The sequence below is a fragment of the Neodiprion fabricii genome, chromosome 1 (assembly GCF_021155785.1).
Source record: "Neodiprion fabricii isolate iyNeoFabr1 chromosome 1, iyNeoFabr1.1, whole genome shotgun sequence".
Taxonomy (NCBI): Eukaryota; Metazoa; Arthropoda; class Insecta; order Hymenoptera; family Diprionidae; genus Neodiprion; species Neodiprion fabricii.
The window spans coordinates 4,456,454-4,476,995 of NC_060239.1; the positions used below are offsets into that span (position 1 = coordinate 4,456,454).

General features: G+C 38.4%; 4 protein-coding genes across 6 annotated transcripts in view; 1 reads left to right on the top strand and 3 right to left on the bottom strand.

Moving 5' to 3' along the window:
* Nucleotides 1-17,795, bottom strand: part of LOC124187726 (tachykinin-like peptides receptor 86C) — a 75,217-nt gene extending 57,422 nt beyond the window's left edge. For all 3 annotated transcript variants that reach the window (XM_046579791.1, XM_046579789.1, XM_046579792.1), the window contains exons 1-2: nucleotides 17,784-17,795; nucleotides 6,177-6,844 (exon numbers count right to left, since the gene is read on the bottom strand). In XM_046579791.1, coding sequence (XP_046435747.1) covers nucleotides 6,177-6,471 — 295 coding nt within the window. In that variant the 5' untranslated portion in view covers nucleotides 6,472-6,844; nucleotides 17,784-17,795. The remainder of the gene's footprint in view (nucleotides 1-6,176; nucleotides 6,845-17,783) is intronic.
* Nucleotides 13,695-15,168, bottom strand: LOC124187739 (39S ribosomal protein L32, mitochondrial). Its single transcript, XM_046579813.1, has 4 exons — nucleotides 15,019-15,168; nucleotides 14,363-14,617; nucleotides 14,063-14,205; nucleotides 13,695-13,947 (listed from the first exon to the last, which is right to left on the bottom strand). Exons 1-4 carry the CDS (start codon nucleotides 15,107-15,109, stop codon nucleotides 13,828-13,830), a joined length of 609 nt encoding a protein of 202 aa, XP_046435769.1. The 5' UTR covers nucleotides 15,110-15,168; the 3' UTR covers nucleotides 13,695-13,827.
* On the top strand, nucleotides 16,240-18,039 carry LOC124187734 (peroxiredoxin-2). Its single transcript, XM_046579803.1, has 5 exons — nucleotides 16,240-16,577; nucleotides 16,989-17,106; nucleotides 17,190-17,429; nucleotides 17,577-17,742; nucleotides 17,851-18,039. Exons 1-5 carry the CDS (start codon nucleotides 16,412-16,414, stop codon nucleotides 17,902-17,904), a joined length of 744 nt encoding a protein of 247 aa, XP_046435759.1. The 5' UTR covers nucleotides 16,240-16,411; the 3' UTR covers nucleotides 17,905-18,039.
* On the bottom strand, nucleotides 17,236-20,538 carry LOC124187724 (chromatin assembly factor 1 subunit B). Its single transcript, XM_046579787.1, has 7 exons — nucleotides 20,097-20,538; nucleotides 19,811-19,943; nucleotides 19,423-19,732; nucleotides 19,081-19,344; nucleotides 18,744-18,971; nucleotides 18,120-18,661; nucleotides 17,236-17,720 (listed from the first exon to the last, which is right to left on the bottom strand). Exons 1-6 carry the CDS (start codon nucleotides 20,235-20,237, stop codon nucleotides 18,133-18,135), a joined length of 1,605 nt encoding a protein of 534 aa, XP_046435743.1. The 5' UTR covers nucleotides 20,238-20,538; the 3' UTR covers nucleotides 17,236-17,720; nucleotides 18,120-18,132.
* Nucleotides 20,539-20,542: the final 4 nt, after the last annotated feature.

The window sequence follows — 20,542 nt, forward strand, 5'->3', positions numbered from 1 at the left end:
AATGGGGCGATCGACGTGTACGAAGCATTCTCAATTTTCGGCAAAATCCCGTCGATATAAAACGTCGACGAATCGGTAAAATCACATTGGCGCCAAAATATATACAATCAATCACGCAAGGCGCGAAGATCTGTGTATATAGAGAGGGGTGGACGAAAAAGGGTGAAACGGAAATAGCGTTGACACCGAGTTTACGTATAAATCTGACGTACGAAAAGGAAAAGACAATGAGAATAATAACAACAACAACAACAACGAAGGAAAAATCTAGAAACAACGAAGAATTTGCAGTCTCAGAAGCTATCTTGTACGGGATGTAAGAAAGGGGGAAAAGGACGACCGCGGGATTAGAAATATAAGGGAGGAGATAATCTTTCAATTAAATTCCAGAGTCTAGCCTGGCAGAAAACAAGGCGAATTAAGGCTGAATGGTCGAGCGTTCTCGTTCGAGATGCGAAATGCGAAGAATGCGGGAATCGCTGAGAAGAACCTCGGCAGCGATTTTATATCGGTCGAAACGATCTTTCAACACGTTTCTCTATTAAATTGTGTAATGACCTCTCAGGGGAATGACGAGGGTTGTATAAGTATAATTCCCTGCGAATGAACCTACCTTGTAGTGTAATTACATGCGGAACACGAGGGAGAAAAAGAGCTCCGCGGTAGGGAAACGAAAGACAAACAGAAAAAAAAAAAAAAAACAACAAAAAAAAAAGAACACAACTTGAGGCAGGTACGTTACAAACGGCGAATAAATTCGCGGTAGCAATGTACGTACGTACGTATTTGCAAAACCGTACAGGTAAACAAATTCGGCTGATATTGGATACGGGGAAGTTATTTACCAAGTCGTTAGATTTCTGTCGAAGGGGTGGAATTTTCAGAAAAGTATCGTATCCCAAAGAAAAATTTTATCCCGTTATATTATATTTACATCGTGGATCAAAGAGGGCTGATGATATTATGACGTGTATGCGATATATATATATCGACTTTTGGAAAATTGGAAGAACACAGATTTCATCAATATTTCAATTACTTTTTTACGACGAAGATCGATCCAGGCTTACACGATATGAATGAGAAGGGGGGGAAAAAAAGGGAGACAGTTTCAAGTAACAAGCGGGTAAGGAAGTCGTGCAATTTTAATTTTCAGCTTCTCTGACTCTACAGAAAAGAATTCTGATTTATCGTAATACGAGCACGAAAACTTTTGATAGAAAATTCTTCATGCGAGAAATTTGAGAACATTGTGAAGAAAAAGGTTTTTTTTTTAAAAACGACTCTAATAGAATAACATTTCTTTAACAGAGAATCAGCTGTTGTTTACTTTACAAGAAGTTGAAGATTTTCCTAAAATGTAAAACTGACTAATTACGGCCGGCTGGAAACTTTACTGCAAACGAATAATTGGACTGAAGATATGAGTAAAAGAAACGGATTAAATTAAGAAAAATCTAAAGCTTTGATCGTTTGTCAGTGATTAATTTTACTAGTTCAAAAGACGGTGAAATGTTCCGTAGAAACGTAGAGGGATCTAAGTTTTTTCTGTTCAATAAAACTGACGAGTCAACTCTCCTTGAAAATTAACATCGGCTTTGTGCTCTGCGACGTGGGAAAAATTTAAGAGATAAAGGAAATGAACGAGGGGATGATTTTCAGGCTAACAAAGACGTGTCGAAATTCGAATAATTACTTTTTTTAATTAATCATAATAAATCGTTCAGCTTATTAACTCTATATTCGGTTAAAATTCAATTCGAATTGAAGAAGAATATAATATACAAAAAAAAAGTCAGTTCAATCCAATTTCTTTCCTTGACGAAAAAAAAGTAAACCTGTTAGCTCAAAAAAATCATTTCTAATTCCCATGATAGAAAACTGATATTATCAGTTTTTACCATGACAAAATTAAAAATCCCCTAAAAATTCCAGTTTTTTCAAGTGTGCAACCAATCTATACACGATATTAAAAACATCTTGAAAGTGATGAAATTGAAAATGTCCGGTACTCAGTTTAATTTTCTTAGCAAAAAAAAAAAAAAAAAAAGAACCGTTACAGACAAAACTTATTTTCCTCATTACCACCCCAACGAAACAACGACGAAGCTTTAAGAAAACTCGACAAGATGGGGAAGAAGTATAAAATCGAGTTTCGTCCACGACTTAGAATCAGATTCGCGATGCTAATTGTCGAATATCTCGGTCGGATATGTCCCAGCGATTTTCCGACTATCTCGAGACCCTCTTACGAGCTTCGGGGTCGGTAGTTTCAGCAGTTCGCATTAAAATTCCCGATAAGCTCACGAGCTGGCTACAGAAGCAACCGATATACGAGGCTGGTTTGCAACCGGGTCTAATATAAAATTATACCTGGCGTTAGGGAAAGAAAAACAAGAAGCTAATATAGAAATATTGGTTCAGCCATCCGCCAAAAAACTCACTTTTCGCTCTTTTCGCGAAACGTTCGTTGTACTTTCTTTCTCTTTTTCTTCTAGCATACGGCAGACTGGATTCGAAACGAGGAATTCCAATCAATAGCCAATTCGATATTGGATTTATTTACAATTAATTCAGCTTTCCTGCTGAATTTTTTTTCGAAATTACAAAACTACGGATTAAATATCCCGAACAATTACTTCTACAGCTTAGATTACACGTATAATCTACCCGCGCAATAATATTTCGTACAGTTTTTCATCGCGGAATTATTTATCGGGACTATTCTTGTGCAAGGTCATTGTTGTACAAGCGTAGTTCGCGTCAGCGGTTTTGCCGGGATTTCACCTTGAAATTCACTTCCGGCCAATTATTTGGTAATCAGAAAGCCCGAGTAGGCACATACCTACATAGTTTCGTAGCAAACAAGGCAAGCCTCGAGAAAATTAAGTTTATAAGTTTACCTTCTGTATTATAAACCGCCTCGTGTGCACCGCAAATTTACCTCCTAATGTGCCAGTAATAATAATAACGAAAGGGGTGAATAACTTGTGTATTGCCCTGGTAACGTGCGTGTAAAATATAACATCCAAGTACGTGTTATACGTATACATATATAGTTCGACTTGAAACACCGACTGTGATTATTCTAATTGCCGGTTTTTTCCCGAAACGTGTATAAAACGACGACTAAAAGTATTTAATAATTTATTCTACTGCACGCTTGAATTTTATAAAAACTCGAGAGAAAAACTCCACATAATATTTGTACGTTTAATACAAAGCGATTCGCAATTTATACGTACAACAAAAGAGAAAAAGTCGAAACTATTTCACGCGTTCAAACTTTTCCGCGAAATAAATTCTCCGCGGTTTTTTAGCTCTATATTATATCATATATGTATACATGCATATATAAACCGCCCACTCGCAAATTTCATAGTTATTGTCTGTCTCGCAGGGACGATGGGCGTGTGAAAAATATATCAGGTGAGAAAAATGGTGGTGATTCCTTTTTTCTACTCGGGGCGAAGAAGAAAAAAAAAAAGAAAAAAGAATGAACGAAAATGGAAGAAAATTCACGCGGATACAGTGTGATTAATAATAATAATATTCTCGGATGTAAAATTTCGGCACTCTCATTCGAAACTGAGTAATGATTCAGCGTTTGTCGATGTAATACTTACATAATGTCTCAAACAGAATCTGTAGCGTCAATTTTATTTATCTCGTGGTTCCGAAAACGATATACAAAATCTCGTCGCTGTCGAATACGATCAGCATTTTTATTCAAATATCCGGCTGAATGTTCGACGCGACTGTTTCATAGCTATACTATATTTTGCTAGGAGTTAGACCCACCAGCGATATGATCAAATTTCCTCCCACCAATTCCCATGGAATATTCAGAAATCAGTTTTCATACTCGACGGATCGTCGTCTGATCCGACGCATTTGGTTGTGCGTATAATTTCCGATGTGCTCGAAGCTTGTACGCGTTGTTATAACATCGCGCCGACACCGAATCTTCTACCACGAAACGAGAAGTCGAGGAAACATTTTTCGGCCAGCAGACGTGCTAAGTTCAGAGTTACAACATCCGGGAACAAAATACCTGCAACCTACAACGAGTGAAATTTTTGCGGGAGTTCGATCCACGGAATGACTTCTATTTTACGTTGCGCGTATAGAATTTGGCGGAATGGCCGATACACGTATAATAATAATATTTTCCAAGGAGAATTTGCTGCGCCATTCTTACCCCTTTAATTATTTTATTTACCGCAAGTTGTGGCCGTGCTTTCAAGGCTTGTTTATAATTACACCCTGCATTGTGCCTTCCGCTAATGACTCCACCCTACGACGCACCTCTCGGTTAGGATGCGAACGCACACTATCGTGTATACGCCCAAAATACATTCGCTGTTTACGGTCACGTTGGAACGCGAAGCTTCGTCGCGGTTGAAACGGACGAGGATTTGTTAAAAAATTGTTGAGTGTGATTTGAGCTCGGAGATTCGACCTTGGTATATACAACGATATACTCGGTATTATACGATTCGGGAAAAGCGAATATTATACTAGTTTGAGAAAATGGAAAAACGTTAAGTGCGGAGAACAAGACGTCGTGCGAATCGATAAGGGTTGTTAAATAACGTTGTCAAACATATTGACGCGAAATAATTTGAAAGACATTTTGCGAGATATGAAAAAACGGATGAAAAATTAGAGAGAATGAAAATTAAAATTACCCGAACGGGAAAATGATTATACGATTTCGGCCGAGTGGAAAGCGGCGAATCTCATGGGTCCGTGTAATCGGAGAAGGAAAAGGAAAGGAGAAATTCATTGAATTAATGAAATGCACCGCGGCCACAAATCCAATTAAGTCTTTGTTCTTTTAATACTTCCCTTGGGAGACGTCGATGGAAAAAAAAAGTATACGATTTCTTCCCTGCGTAAGGTTGATTCGTACGCGTTATTATTGTTCTCTTTTTGATGAATATTCGAAGAGCTTACGCGGCAGAGAAGCTGCGGTGATCGGAAAAATCAGCTTCAAACGTAGAATTTTTTAACGTCTATCGCGGCTGGGTCGAGTCTCTGTTTACGGGGCCGAAAAATGAGTTGAAATATTCGAAAGCGTATAGGGTTAAAAAAAATAAAGGCCCAAGTTTGTTTGCCACAAGAAACCCTTGACTCGAATATAAAGTAGCAATTTAACCTTTTTCGAAAAATACCTACACAGAAATTGGAAAATAAAATAAAACACGCATGAATTAACGTACGCAGTTTGTTACGTTACACCCTCTACTTGTTACATCTACGTTTCAAAAAATGCATCGAGGCCAAAGAATTCGCAATTCTACCTCGTCAAAAGTACAAATTGTATCACAGCTAGCGAGCTACGAACAATCGGTTCGTTTAAATTAAAACCAGATTTTTTACACGGAAAAATTCCCGCCTGCAGTGTCAAGCCTGTATAAAGCAATCAAGCGTGAAGGAACAATTGATTCCTTCTACATACACCTAGGTCGGGTTGAAATAAATTTTAATTGAAATTTTGAATTATGCAAGTTATTCCGCATAGGACAAAAGCGTCGTTTCCACAGCCAAGGACAAAGTCGAGGTTGAATTGTATTTAAAACGAATTGCAATGCAATGTAAGATCACAGAATTAATTACCTGCCTGTTATATTTCAACGGTAATACTGAAAAGGTGAACTGATTTTTTATCGGTAATTCATACAAGGAATTTTTATTTTTTTCGACACGTATAATAACGATTTGCCAAAAATCGATACTACGAAAATTCAATATCTTCCAATAATTTTCGAATGTATTAAGAAACCTTTTCCCAAATGTTTCGTGGTAGAATAAAAATCTGATCCATTTTTGGATATCATATTTATACATAATCAAATTAGAAATTCCGCAGAGGTAAAAGTAATGAGAAAAGTTGATGCCTACATACCATTGGATTATAAACTCTGCAAATAGTTGCGATCAGTTACGCGCGTATAAATCGCGGAGAGTATTAAGGGTAGGCACAACCACAAAGCGTTTATCGGTTTTAGGAAACAACGCGGTGTTGAAGCAATTAACCTTGCGGAGAGGTTTGAACCCTGGAGCTGGGATAATTGAATTACAGGAAACTCGGTCGATTAAAACGCGAACAAATAGAGTGGCACTTTAATAAATATCTTTCGGGCATGTACACATTGCGGTCATTTACTCACCAAGAACGATCCACATGACTATCGCATTTCCGCCTATAGCTACCAGCAGCATAGCCGTGAATACCAGAGCCCAGGAGAGCTTTTCCCACCATGGTAAATCGTAGGGTTTCGGCTGACCAGGAAACAGACAGACGGACAACTTGTCGCGAAGTTGTTCCCTCGCGATGGAACCGGAAAGCGCCTCCTCAAGAGCGTTCAAAAGATCACTTCTGTTCAGTTCACGCACCGTTGACAAATCCTGCCGAAGCACAACAGCACTGCAATTGTACAACCGTTCGGTATCCACATTCTTCATGATTTCCTGACCGGCGGCTTTAGCTGTGCAGTAATTAATCAATCACCGATGGTCGAGCTCCGAGTCGCCCGATCTCATCGTTGAACCGTGTGACTTGAAAAACGTACAAGAAGACGATGAGAACAAAATTAAAGCACGATTGCTTCGGAGGAAGAACGAAGAGTGAGAAGAGATGTTTACTTTCTGACTAAAGAAAACAAACTCGTTTTACGGGATAAATCGATCATCGACACACTGGGACTGAGAGTTCTTATTTTCGCTTTAACCGTCAGGGCGAAAACTAAAACTCAACAAAGTTTGTCCCTGATATCAATAACCTCTGACACGTTACTTTATTCAGCATCCGTGAAGCCCGTTTTCATTCGTTTATTCCCTCGAAGTGCCAAGGGCAGCCGACTAGGTGAAACTTTACAGGCAAATTTCTCTCGCCAGATCCGAAAGCACCGTGCGCCAGACCAGCTTCGAAGACACTGACCGAGTCTCAGCCGCTATCAAGTTCCCTCGGAGTTGCGTGCGCAACGCAAACATGCGGCTCGTCATCCCGACGACTCGTACTACTTGCCAATTACACTCAAATATCCATGAATGAAACGACACTTGCGCTGCTAACTGGAACTCCCGGCCAGCAGGACGACGCCGCGACGCCTCGACGCATCGCGATGCTTGCTCGATTAACCGAAGCCTCGGAATAAATAAAGTGGTGCTCGATAATGCGATGTTTTTGTTATGCCAGTTTCTTGCGCCGTGGATTATTCATCGAACCGGCGATGAAACGGGAACCATTAGCTTTATCAATTTGCAGTATTAGTTTTAAATGGTAGAAACAGCTGGCCAAATCCGTACGTAAACAGAAACGATGTATATTAAAATTTCGCAAGTAAATGAACGAGACACTACATTAAAAAAAAAAAAAACATTTATTTTTGTCATCATCGGTATATGGTAGATAGTATAATGAAATAGATTGAGGAAAACGCGGAGAAATGTCTCAACATTTTTTTGCAAGTTTCATTCCGTCTAGGTCTTTGTACTATAATTTTTGTTCGAATAAATTAAATTTAAAAAACAATTGTAATTCCACAACATAGGTACGCACATTTCGCTCCTCCCGGTTTTCTGTTTCTTTTTTTTTTTCTCTCATCCAATCTGACGCGATGACTGACCCCTCGTGTTATTCAACATCTATTTTTCACATGTAGTTCGCGGATCGTTATCAGCTGTTAGAGCTTCAGCCGGTGTGTTGTAATATCTCGATGACGTGAAAGGTGATGGACGTGCGTGGTATATAATTCAGGTTTAACTGATGTATTATTGACGGTACGGCTGATATCACGTCTACGACGTGTTATTTATACCCACCTTCGACTAATATTATTATACGAGGCGTTCTACCGCAAAACTACTTGCGTCTGACCCTTACCATTGATGATTTATATTTATTCTCAAGTATCGTGTATCGTGTAGAAGAAGAACATCTTTCATCGGATCTTACAGGCGTTAGTGTGCTTGATTATAATTATGGCAATGGAAACACCGCGGGTATTATACTGACCAGCGATTTGCGTATTCTTTGAAGCAGAAAAGTAAGTAAACAAGAAGAATCAAGCTGACAATGAGTATAATGTTACAGGTGCGAATTGCAGTGATACTGTGCTTTTTTTTCTCCCCCTTAAACGCGCTAAATTGAAACGAACGGTTGCTTTGAGGAAAAATTCTTATTAGACGGTTAGGAAGGGAGAAAAAAAATGGTGTAAAAGAAAACTTTGTGAAATTAAAAAATTAAAGACTAATCATGAATTGTTTCGGTTTTATACCAAGATAACGTCGACGTGTAAACGGAAAAACGGTAAACGATCAGATCAACGATGCAGAGTTAAGAAAAAATAATGTTACGCGCGGATAATTGACTGAAAAAATACTCATTTTTGCGGTTATGAAATAACACGAATTTGTGATATTGGTATATCAAAGACGAAAATTCTCGGAGGATCGATTAACCAACCCAAAGCACTATTTAGTACGATAAATTATCGTTTCCCGAATAATGCGTGCGGGATTATAACATTAAGCCGAGGGAATCCGAGGAAAAGTAAAAGTAACTGAACGACAAGGATTCGTTTGAGGAGTAAAAGCGTTGAAACGCTGTCAAAAGAAAGGAGGATTCGTCTTATTACTCCGAAAGTCCAAGAAGAGGATAATCAACTTTCTTGTAATTATATTCCATCTACGTTTTTTTCGTGAGAATTTCCAAAACACAAGTCAAAAGGACGATCAGTCGCCTGAATTCTAAGAATGACCAAAAAAAAAAAGTCGATTTTTGATTAAATCGATTATTTTTCCTCGTAATCAGTTATTGTTTTTTACTCGCGTGAACGACGCAATACAATATCAATTTATGCGATTATAGTATCAATTATTACCGTTGTCTTAATTACTGAGTATATATTTTATACAATAAGTGAAAGATAAATGAATATTTTTACCTGATATTGAAGAATATTTTGAACGAAATCATAAATTGTCAAAAAACTTTTCCGTTCTTAAGACTGCGTACTAAAGATGACATAATTTTGGTTTCGTACGCACCGTTTGAAAAAAAAGAAAATACGAAATAATCGATGAATCGATTAATTTTCACCGATTCGAACGAGTCGTGTCTGATTATGTTTTTCGACCCAATTAATTAGACGCATCGATTATTCTTAGCTTACAATTAGTGGCCGTCGCGACATTAGATTCCAGAGTGCAGCTGCGATTTCGCGTTAAATCAAGTGAAGGAATTAACTTGGCGCAGTTTCTCCGTATCGCTATAAACAGCGAAATTTAATCAAGCCCATCCGCGGAGTTTAAATTCTCTTCCCCGCGATGTTTCGTTATACCTGCGGGATATAGGCAAGAGTTAGCACTCGCTGGAGACGGGAAATAATGGTAGACACGTTGGAACGATATCATGGCCGCTGATACGATTCCAGCCGCAGAGAATTGTTCCAGCATTTATACGGGGCGGGAAATTCTACCGGGGAGACTAACAATGAGCGTCCGCTGACTGTTTATATCCGACTGCGAAATGAACTCGGGAAATTACGAAAGGGTTAGAAATGCGAACTGCCACAACCACGACCTATGACTTCGTCCTGACCTCACTTAAGGCTTCATTAGAGTTTATTTTCAACTCGGAGCTTGAAGAGCTTGCCGGTAGATTTTCCGTTATTCTTTTTATTTTTATTTCGCATCCTCCTTTCGCCAAAGAATTGCGTAGGTGTACGCGACGCGGGTTAAAAATTATTCTCGCGAGAATTTTCACTATGCTCGACGGTAAAAAGGCCAAAGCTCTGGACGACTATCCCTGAATTCCCTGAAATTCGTTACATTTTTCTACATAAATTGCCATTACCCAGACCTTTGACCTTTTCCCTTAAACTTTCCTTACCTCACCTTTCACTTTCGTTTCATTAGATTTTATTTCAAATACGCACCCTGCTCGGACTTTTGCCTAAATTATAAGCTCTCAACTCTTTGCCGGAAATTAATGTCTGACTGTGGTTGCGATTGCTTGGAATGACTCGAAGCCTCGGTCGAATAATTTACGCTTGACGAAACTTTATTCTAATGTCTCAACAACTTTCGGACACTTATCGGCGTTTTTGTCATTATCACGAACATAACTTTACTTCCGATCGATAATCATATACACGAGTATATGTTATGCGGTATGTTGAACTCGCGTGGGTGTTATAAGTTTTTTTTTTTTTGTATCGAATAAATAGTAGATGCGAAAAAATACCAAGCTAAGAATAAAGAAATACGAATTGAACAAAAACTAGGCTCAGCAGTAAAAATAGCACCCTAACAGATCTTTTCAACGTAACCATGTTTCCCTCAATTTTCACTAAAGTTATTTGAGAAGAGGGGATCAGAAATCAAAGTCACGAGTTTTGAATCTCGATTCAATCATATGGTGTCGTAACTTTTTTGCTTGAGGCTGCTTAAAATCAGAAACTCTTCCGGGCTTCGGTAACTTTGAGTCGCCATCGATTATATGGGTTCGGAAACTCTTCCGCGACTGAATTTTTTTAACCGCAGATTGAGGAAAAAAAACTCAAAGTTCAATAGTCAGAATTTTACTGTAAATCATTGTATATATACGTATATGCCTAAAACTGATTTTTTCTTTCAACCATGAAATGTCTGTTATAAATTCTGGAGCTTATATAAAATTCGATAAATGGCAGTTGCCTCGGGTGAAATATTGTATCTTCAGCATTGCAGGAATAAGCGTTCTTTAGGAGAATAAAAAACGAAAGGCAAACAATACGTTTACCTTCGATATTAAAGTTTTATACACTCGTAGCCTTTGAGGAGAACGAGACAAGGATTTGAGGCCTTCCGTTTTCCGGTTTGATATCCAATCGTAGAAATGAGATTTTATCCAAGTCCCGTGAGCCAACCGCATGAAAGTATCATAAGAGAGATTTCACCAGCTCAAAGTCTCGCGATGCAGTGGATTACTCGCTTACGAAGGGGCGTAATACGTCCAACAGCTTAGAGATGATTGACAATAGAGCAATTAACTTGTACGTAATGGGAAATAGATTCACATTCGCTTCCAGGAAAATGTTTGAAAATAAAAAAAACTCTATATATATAACGCAACCAGATAACTAGATCTACTGAAATAAATATTTTACAAGCTATAATAAATAGACATACCGCGGCACTTTAGAAATTAAGCCATCATCGATTCTTCTGTGCTATCCAATTATCATTGAAAATTACTGATTAACGTAAAAAGAAAATTCCAAGTAACGGACACACATTTTTTTCTCTATCGATAGGAACTGTTGAAATTCTAAAACAAGAAAGACCGTTTTTTCGTATCATTTCCTGGTACAAATTTTATTCAATTTTATACGACCAGTTTAATGTCAAGTTCAAAATTACACCGAGCAGAAAATTTCCCCTCTGATATAAGGTTTTGAAGAATTATGTGGAAACCGATTACATGATGTATGAAATAAACAAGTTATTTACTCCCATTTAAAACTCTACCTCGAATGATGTATCAATAGTAAAATAATGAATAGAATTACAATTTGCTGAAGTCTAGAAAACAAGGGGAATAACTCTGAGACAATTATACCCGTACATCGGTGGTCGTGTCGAGCCTGCCTCTGAAACAGATATGTCGTGTGTTTCCCGCAATCCCATGAAAGTCTGAATAATGTGTTTCACGTAGCGGAATGTATTTCAACCGGAAATGTATTCAGACGTTGAAAACAGCACGGAAAAGGGTATATGCGAGAAAAGTCGGTACGAACAAGGTATTATATTATCCTGGGTCGAGAGGGACTCGCGTGAGAATTCATAAACATTGTATTGCGAGGTTTTTTTAGTTACCCAAATTCTAAGCAAGCCTGGGAACATCAAAGGAATCCGTAGGTAGGGATCAGCCGTATAAGTCGTGAGAAAACGTGAGTTTCTCGCATAGGGCGAATCGACAAAAAATAATCCAAGTCAAATAAGTAATCCAAACCTGCCCGGAGTGCGAAGAAATACTTGGACCAGCGGTCAGTCCAAAATCGAGATCAAAGGAAAGCCCCGCGCAATTATAACATTACCGCTTTCTGCACCATCCGGTGTATAAAGAAACGAGTAGCGTTCGCTGTAACCCATTTATCCCAAAGCCAAGGGGATCGAAATATACACCAGTTGATTAATCAGTGGACGATGTAATTTAATGTGGCGTACAGTCGAATACGGCAGTAACTGTAACATCCGCATAGTTCCGGTCCTAACTCAAACGAAAAGGGCGGGATTTGAAGAAGCGCTAGACATCGGCGGAAAATCGACGTTCGGTTCCTTCATTGGTAACGAAATTCGCGATTTCTTGCGTGACACAAATTACAGCGAGGCTGTTGATGCGAATTTTATCGTTTCGCCAGAGCGAAAAACCTGTTGCTGTAACACAAAGCGTGCGGTCATCACAAGGAAAAATATCGTCGTGCGAATTCGGGGCATCGACGTATTACATATATTTATATACCTATACGATTGTCATGAATAATTGGGGAAAAAAAGTATCCGATGTCGTGATGCGCAGTCGCGAAGATGCGAAAGAAGAGGAGAAAGATGAAACGGTATAATTTGTCGCGAGAAATCTCCAGACAAATTTACCGTTTCCGTTTTTAGACCTGGAACAATTTATTTCCAGGCCAAATGTATGAATGTACCTGTAAAAACCGCACAAATATATACAATAGATCTACTATATCTTCAGCGAGTCTCGGTAGAAGAAGATAGAAGTATTTGGAACGCTGCCAGCGATTTTTATTCCCTTCGAAGTTTCTCTACGTGTACTGCGTTCTCAGACAATTCATTACATTGACGATCCCAATTACAGCAAACGTAATTATCAGTAATTATCAGTCTAAAGTAATATCAGACGTGCAGATGAAATCTGGAGCGGCGGGTTTGACCGGCACGTTAATTGTCCTTATTTAATTGCAGATGAAACGCAGTTGTCATGTTTTACGGCAATAAACGACGAGTTTCTCGATGCATGCTTGGAGGAAATTTGTAATTACACCCGCCTTACTATCCGCGGTAAAATTAATTCGCACAATTTTCCCTAGCGGCGCCACCATCCGATAAACATTAACGGCATTGCAGGGAGTTTGCGAAGTTTTACGTAACAAGGCGCAATTTCACATATTTGAGTGATTTTCGCCCGGTGCGAAGCGAGTTTTATACCCTTTTTAATGACGATTTCATCGCCAAAGGGGTTTTTGTAGGGGAAAATTTGAAGCTGGGCAATAGTCACGTATCGACCTCAAGCTCTCAACGCTTCCGCGGATCTAGGAGAGCCATAAACCACGAATCGCGAGCCCAAAACTGCAAACCACCAACCGCGCAGCCCTAATCCATAACCCAAAACTCGTAAACCGAACCCTCGATCGTCGGTCGTAAACCTCGAGGCGAAGAGGAAAGGCCATAAGCCTATTTTGGATATTTCTTTCTAAAATCATGCAGATTTTCAATTGTAATCGACTGCTATAACTTGAAATCTGCATTTTAAATCTATAAAATTTTTTAAGGGGGGTTCAACCGATTCAACTATCAAGGTTTCTTTCATAAATCAGCTAACTACATATTTATATTCTCCCTTCTTTCATTGACATTGTTTAATACGGATAGAAGGGATCGATTAGTGACATGTATAATAATTACCGTATTAGGAACTCCTCGTTTATTCGAGAAATTTCTATCAAGTTATTATTATTACTATTATTATTACTTTTATTCGACTTTACTTGAAGTATCTCCAGAGAACTGAAGGTTTTCCACAAAAAAATGTATCTACGCCAGATGAGTGGGCTCAACTTCTTTACTGTCGGAAGGTACCTCCGTTGTTCGTTGAAGTAGATTTTTCTGGAACCAGTTCGGCCTCTTTCTAGGTACCTCCACGATTTTCTTGTTCTGTTTACGTTGCAAGAAAAGCAGAAAGTGAAACGAAAATAACATAAGACAGTCAAATAAACAACCTTTCAAAGTTGGCATGAACCGTAACATCAGTGAAAGCATTTCATCGTACCTTCCAATAATCTACCATTTCCTCACTCTTTTCACCGTCATATAAAACAATGACATCCTTCTCGACTGGATTCAAACCTAAATCATTCACAATAGCAGTTTGCATCTCTTTTGTTTCACCCATTACTTTGTCATAACAGTGTCCTGAAAAATAATAGACATAGATAGGACAATAAAATCCGTAACAATTCAGTGAAACTCTTCGTTCACCTGGTTCGTTACTCTGATTCAGCACAATAATACAAGCTGCTATGTTAGAAAATAAAACAGATTTCTTGAGGGAATATATCATCTTACTCACTGCAAAGAATACCAGCTTCGTGATCGTGTCCACAAGTGTGACAAGTCAAAATGTTTGTTTTCGGTGACAACAATTTCGAAATATACTTAGGGTTTCCAAAGCGTCGTTTCCATCTTTTTTCAATTGTTCGCTTATGTGTGGGAACACCCCACAGAAAACCATTATCAATAATATTCTCTATGGAAAATGGACTTCTTCGAGGGATCGGCTGCGGCCAATTTTGCCCCTCATTCAATTCGACGACACATAACGCTTCTGAAATTATTCATGATCTATTGGTACAGACAATACAATCGACTCCGAGCTATTTTGAATTATGATAGTCAGACCTCCATGCACACCAAAATCATACATAATCTGTTATTTACAAATTGACTGATTATACTTTTCATGGAGTGAAACCCATGACAATAATCTCGGACATGTAGCCAACAAACGCTCGTCACTAACAGCTTATTTATTTACAGGCATTCATTCATTCGGATATTTTGTCCGAGATTTTGTCACCGGCTGAACGCTCCGATATAGTTTCACGTGAAATAGAGCTTCCAGGTTAAGACGGGCAAAAAGTGAGGTTGGAATATCGTTATTTCCATTGTTAGGCCTCGACACGACCCTCCTAACTTTGAGAAAAAGGATAATAGTAACTTCCGTACCTGGAGGAAATCTCCGACTCAGAATATTCACAATTATGTTGTCAAATCTCTGTAACGCAATCTGAACACGATTTACCAGGCCGGACGCCATGTTTCTAGTCGCAAGTATTACTTCGTGATTCCGATATTCGATACTCGACACGAACAAAACAACCCAGATCGATCAGCTGGACTCGATATTCGAGCTATTATATTTTCGCGTCAAATGTGAGATCATAAACGAATAACGATTGTTATATTGAAAATACGCACGACACTTTGAGCTCTGGAATGAATCGCATAATACGTTAGAAGTTACTTATGACCCAATGGAGGCGACGATTAATCACAAACGATTTTTTTCTACCAGTCGTTAATGCAGCGGATCAAAAAACCAGCAATAACCTAACCGCGTTATAATGAGTGGCGTTTTGCAGGAGACTTGGACAATATTATTCTGCGTCGGAATCGTCGTATTGAACATGTACTACCACGTTTATTATTCAGATCCCAGTTTATTCGGAAATGCTTTGTACGCTCCGCATACTGCCGCGCTCACGGCGTCCGCAGGGATCGTCCTCAATGACAATGCAAGTAAATATAACGATGTTTCGATTGGAACACATTGATTTTTGATATTCTGCAGAGCTTGCTCGACAGCCTGAAATAGGAACCACGAGACAAGAATATATACATGCACTGTATTTTTAATAACAAAGACATGAGTAATGAGGGGAAAACTAATTGTGAAGATTTTCATGGATTTCCACACCTCAAAATGAACCCTAAACAATCTCGAACGTAATTAGTTGACGATCCAAGACGGCCTTATGTTCCAGGCACGCGATTGGTTCTTAGAGATGCCTGAGCAAGAGCATTACTCGTGTCAGGAACGCACCCTAATCATGTTGTATCGTGAATCCACATAAGAGAAATGCATGCGCGCGATTTCAGTATAATCGCGTACCAAATTCAAATATAGGAAGTATTTCAAAATCTAATAACGAACATTCTTGTGACGCTGAAAGCCGCAGTTTGAATTACACAGAATTGGATAGATCAATTTGTTACAGTAATGTTAGATAACTTGGGAGTAACGGGTATTATCGATACTGAACTGTTGTCATTATTCAGTGAGCACCAATCGGGTTTCTCCCTTCGTCGTGCGTAGGATGCATGCTTCCAATCTTCAATTCGTCACATGGAAAGCGGGCTTACGACTTTGGATTCGCGTATTCCTTTTTTGTTGATTCGTAGGTCAAGCGCGAAGCGGCGGACGGCGACGCCGGGGCGCTGTTTTTTTTCGAAGCGGGTTTTAAGAAACAAGCAAGATTAAAAAAGTGGGCGTATAGATTAGAACGAGAGAATAAAGTGGAGCGTTGTAACAAGTGCGTACGTGGAGAATCGTTCGAAGATGCGGCTACTGATTATTCTCGTTACAATCGCATTTTCGTGCTTTGTTACGAAAAGTGAGGGCTTATTCGGTGAGGATGAAGCGTGTTACTCGTTCGCTGGTGGCACCGTATATCCAACCGGTACCAAACACGCGGGTCACCAGTTGCAGACAACTCAAGCAGTCAGTGAGTTGAGCGAAATATTTTTATTTGTTGGGACCGAAAATTCATTAGCGAATTTATCTTCATGTCTTTCCTAAAACTGGCGAGAATAATGCGATGAGAAATCAAGGAAATGTCACGAGATTGAATACTTGATAGTTATTGATATCAGCAAAAAAGCACAGTTATCTTCTTTACGAGAATTCAATCTCGTTTTCCTCAATTCATCTCAATATGGGACTTTTGAATACCAACCATTTGAAATTGTAATTTATTACACCTTATTGACAATATTAACAGCAGGTGTATTAAATTCGTATCATCATCTTATCTAATCTCTGATTAGGTGGAAGGATTAGCACTGATTCCAATACATATTGACCTGTTTCTTGTAAAAAAAAAATCTAAATTAACCATGCGTACCGTTTGTTTCAGTTGGAAAACAAGCACCGTTCTGGGAAGGTACGGCTGTTCTTGGAGGCGAATTTAAAGAAATTAAGCTCACGGATTACAAGGGAAAATATTTAGTATTTTTTTTTTATCCATTGGATTTGTAAGTTCACAGTCTCTGGAATGGGAATGAAATTTTTTTTTTTTTAATTTACCGACATTTATTTAGATTTTCTGAATTTTCAGCACCTTTGTTTGCCCCACGGAAATTCTTGCTTTTTCGGATCGATTGAATGAATTTAAGAAATTGAACACTGAGGTCATTGCTGCATCTGTTGACTCACAGTTCACTCACCTCGCCTGGATAAACACGCCTAGAAAGGAAGGAGGTCTTGAAAATATTAAAATTCCCTTGCTCTCCGATCTCACTCATAAGATATCAAAGGATTATGGAGTTTACTTGGAAGATCTTGGACATACTTTGAGGTAACGTGATCACACATTTGAGGCTTTACTTCGCAACCTGTAAAGGTAGTTTGACTTATTTATTTATTTTTTTTTCATGTTTGTTTTTATGTTTCATATAAAAATGCAAATGACGTATCGCCAAATATTTTTTCATTCTATTTACAGAGCTCTTTTCATCATCGACGGTAAAGGAGTACTGCGCCAAATTACAATGAATGATCTCCCTGTTGGACGATCAGTCGATGAAACTTTGAGGCTTGTACAAGCATTCCAATATACAGATGAACACGGTGAGGTTTGCCCGGCTGGCTGGAAACCAGGACAAGACACGGTAAGTATCAGAATATTGAGGCAATTTGGTACCTGCAGTACTGTATTTGTTAATTTTTACGGACGTAAGTAACGACTCTTATTAACGAACATGATTTTTGTATTTCAGATCATTCCGAATCCGGTGGATAAGAAGAAATTCTTTGCGAAAAATCTCAACTGATTAATTATCATGCTGATTATATTGCATATTTTTTCATAATTTCAAGAAATAAAAAAATCTACCCTTTATTAACTACATTTGTAACAACGAAATCTTTTACTTGCTCAAAATTAGCATAATAAACTATTTGGATTGTTTTTTAATGACGTACTGAAGATTCACGACACTGTCGTTGATTGGATGTTGTTCTTGAAAGATACGTGTGTATATATTACCTAAGTTTAACGGTCAATTTTTCTTCCCACTTCTCGGACTGGAGAGTGTGATAAGCTGTACCCTACGCGGAGTTTTAGCTGCTATCACATTAGGAACTATTGGTTTTGGAGGTGTTTTTTTAACAATGTCACTTATATTTTCTGTGTTACTTTCTTCTGTGTAAACAAGTTTTATATCTTCCGTCTCTTCAAGAACTACGTCATCAACATCCGTCGACTTTGTATTTTGAACGTTTTTCACAAGTTTATCATCTTTATTACCATCATTCGCCTCTTCGCTAAAGTCAGATGCTTTCACAGGTTTCGTAATGTCAATATCCATTGCGTCACTGCACATATCAATAATGAATTCAGTCTTCTCGGCATTATTAGTCTTACGCTTTGATTTGGATGAATTTGAATGCACAGATTTCGTTTCTGTCGTGTCATTTATGTTTACCAAACTAGATTCATACACATTTCCCAATTCTCCGTCTTGGAAATGAATTATTGAACAATAACCGTCTGTTGACGAAACGACTAAAAGACGTCCGTCGGACGACCTGAAATACACACAAATAGAGTTTAAATGCAATAATGTCGTATTGCTGTGCATTGTGAAACGCAGCATTTCATTTAACTCACCACGCAATGTCTGTCAATCTGGTATAATGAATGTTCGAAATTATTGCAATTGGAGAAACTTGTTGAGTGTCATATATGAGGACGGAACTTTTTGTAGCAACTGCAAATACTATTCTATAAGGAATTCCTATCATCGATACCGGGCCATCTTCTCTCAACTTAAAGTAAATAGGACAACAACGTACAGCTACTGTAAATTGTTCCAAAGACGGCAACACTACTATAGGCCTGAAAAATTAAAAGATATCGCGTTTAGACATGTCTGTTAGTAGAAAAGCGATGTTTCCAAATTCTGCATACAAAAATCCGATAATAAATGTAATGCAATCGTACATACTCCTTAATATTATGCCTGGAGAAGATAATTGTTGCATTAGACAACTTTTCAGAAGATTCTTGAGGTTCAATAATGCCAGATGGCGCAATAATCAATAAGCCATCGGGTGAAAACGTAAGTCTTCTGAAGAAGGATTGAAAAGTGTCATCATAAAACAAGCGTACAGTTTTGTCTTTCAGTGGGTGATTGGCCGGCGTGGGGATCTTGGCCTTACTGACGCGCTGAACAGTTTTTTTTGTGTTTATATCAAATAACCGGCATTGCCTGTGGACAAAGAAATTTGTGAGCCCAATTTGCACGGGAGAAATAACATTTTTTGTCGAAAACTATATGCTCTACTACCTGTCTGTACTTAATGTGCACACGTATTGATTTGACGGATCCCATGAAACTCCTTGAACAAATCCTTTATGATCTGATAATATACCCATGCTTCGCCCTTTTTCAACATCCCACAGAATGGCAGTATTATCAACCGAGCCGGAGACTAAAAAATTGGAATCAGGGGACCAGCTCAAATCGTAAACATCCTCGACATGGCCTCGAAGGATCTTCCATAAATTCCATTGTTCTTTATTCTGATTTGTATCATCCCCTGCAAGTGGCGGTGGTTCAAATTCGCCCCTTTCTTTCCATAACATTATCGCAGACTCTGAAAGAATGAATTAAAAAAATTAGGGATTAAATAATTCAGAGTTAAAAACTGTATTACTCCATTTTCCTTGCTCACCGTCATCACCAGATGCAAGAATTTCACCCGAAGGAGAAAATCTTACAACATTAACTGCCTTCTGATGGCGACTCAAGTCCCCAACAAACTCCACAACCGTTGTTCCCACTTCATTTACTGTGAGATGCCAAATCTAGATTAAATATTGCAAATTAATTGAATAATATTTATTTGGTCACAATATTCAGGTTGAAAAAATCGAATATCTTTTAAAACTAATTTAGGCTTTTCATTCATGTCAATTACCCAGAATTCACGATGGTAAAAATTGAAACTCTTTACTTACCAGAACATGAGAATCCGCACCACCAGTAGCCAAACGCCAAAATATTTTACCGTCCGAAGTCTTATTTACACCGGGTTTTAGGTCAATACTCAGTACAGGATCGCGATTATGCCAGGATATTTCAGGAATCGTACACTTCATTATGTTCAATTAGAAGAACATGTATGAGAAAACGATAATTTTAACTGCGCCGTGTTTCGTCTATCCCGATTTTTATTAAAATTAAATCCAAACTTCAATCGGTGATTATTATTTTCTACACATAACCTGATTTTGTACTGCACGAAGAATTTCGCGCGAAACGCTCCAACGTAGTCTGTGGTTCAGAGAACAATGAAGAAAGTCGGTGCATGTGGGAGTTTCAACTCTGTAGAGACAATTAGTTCCTAAAAGTCACGATAGAGGTCGATCATTTAAGAAATTGCAACTCTGACTGTTGGTAACAT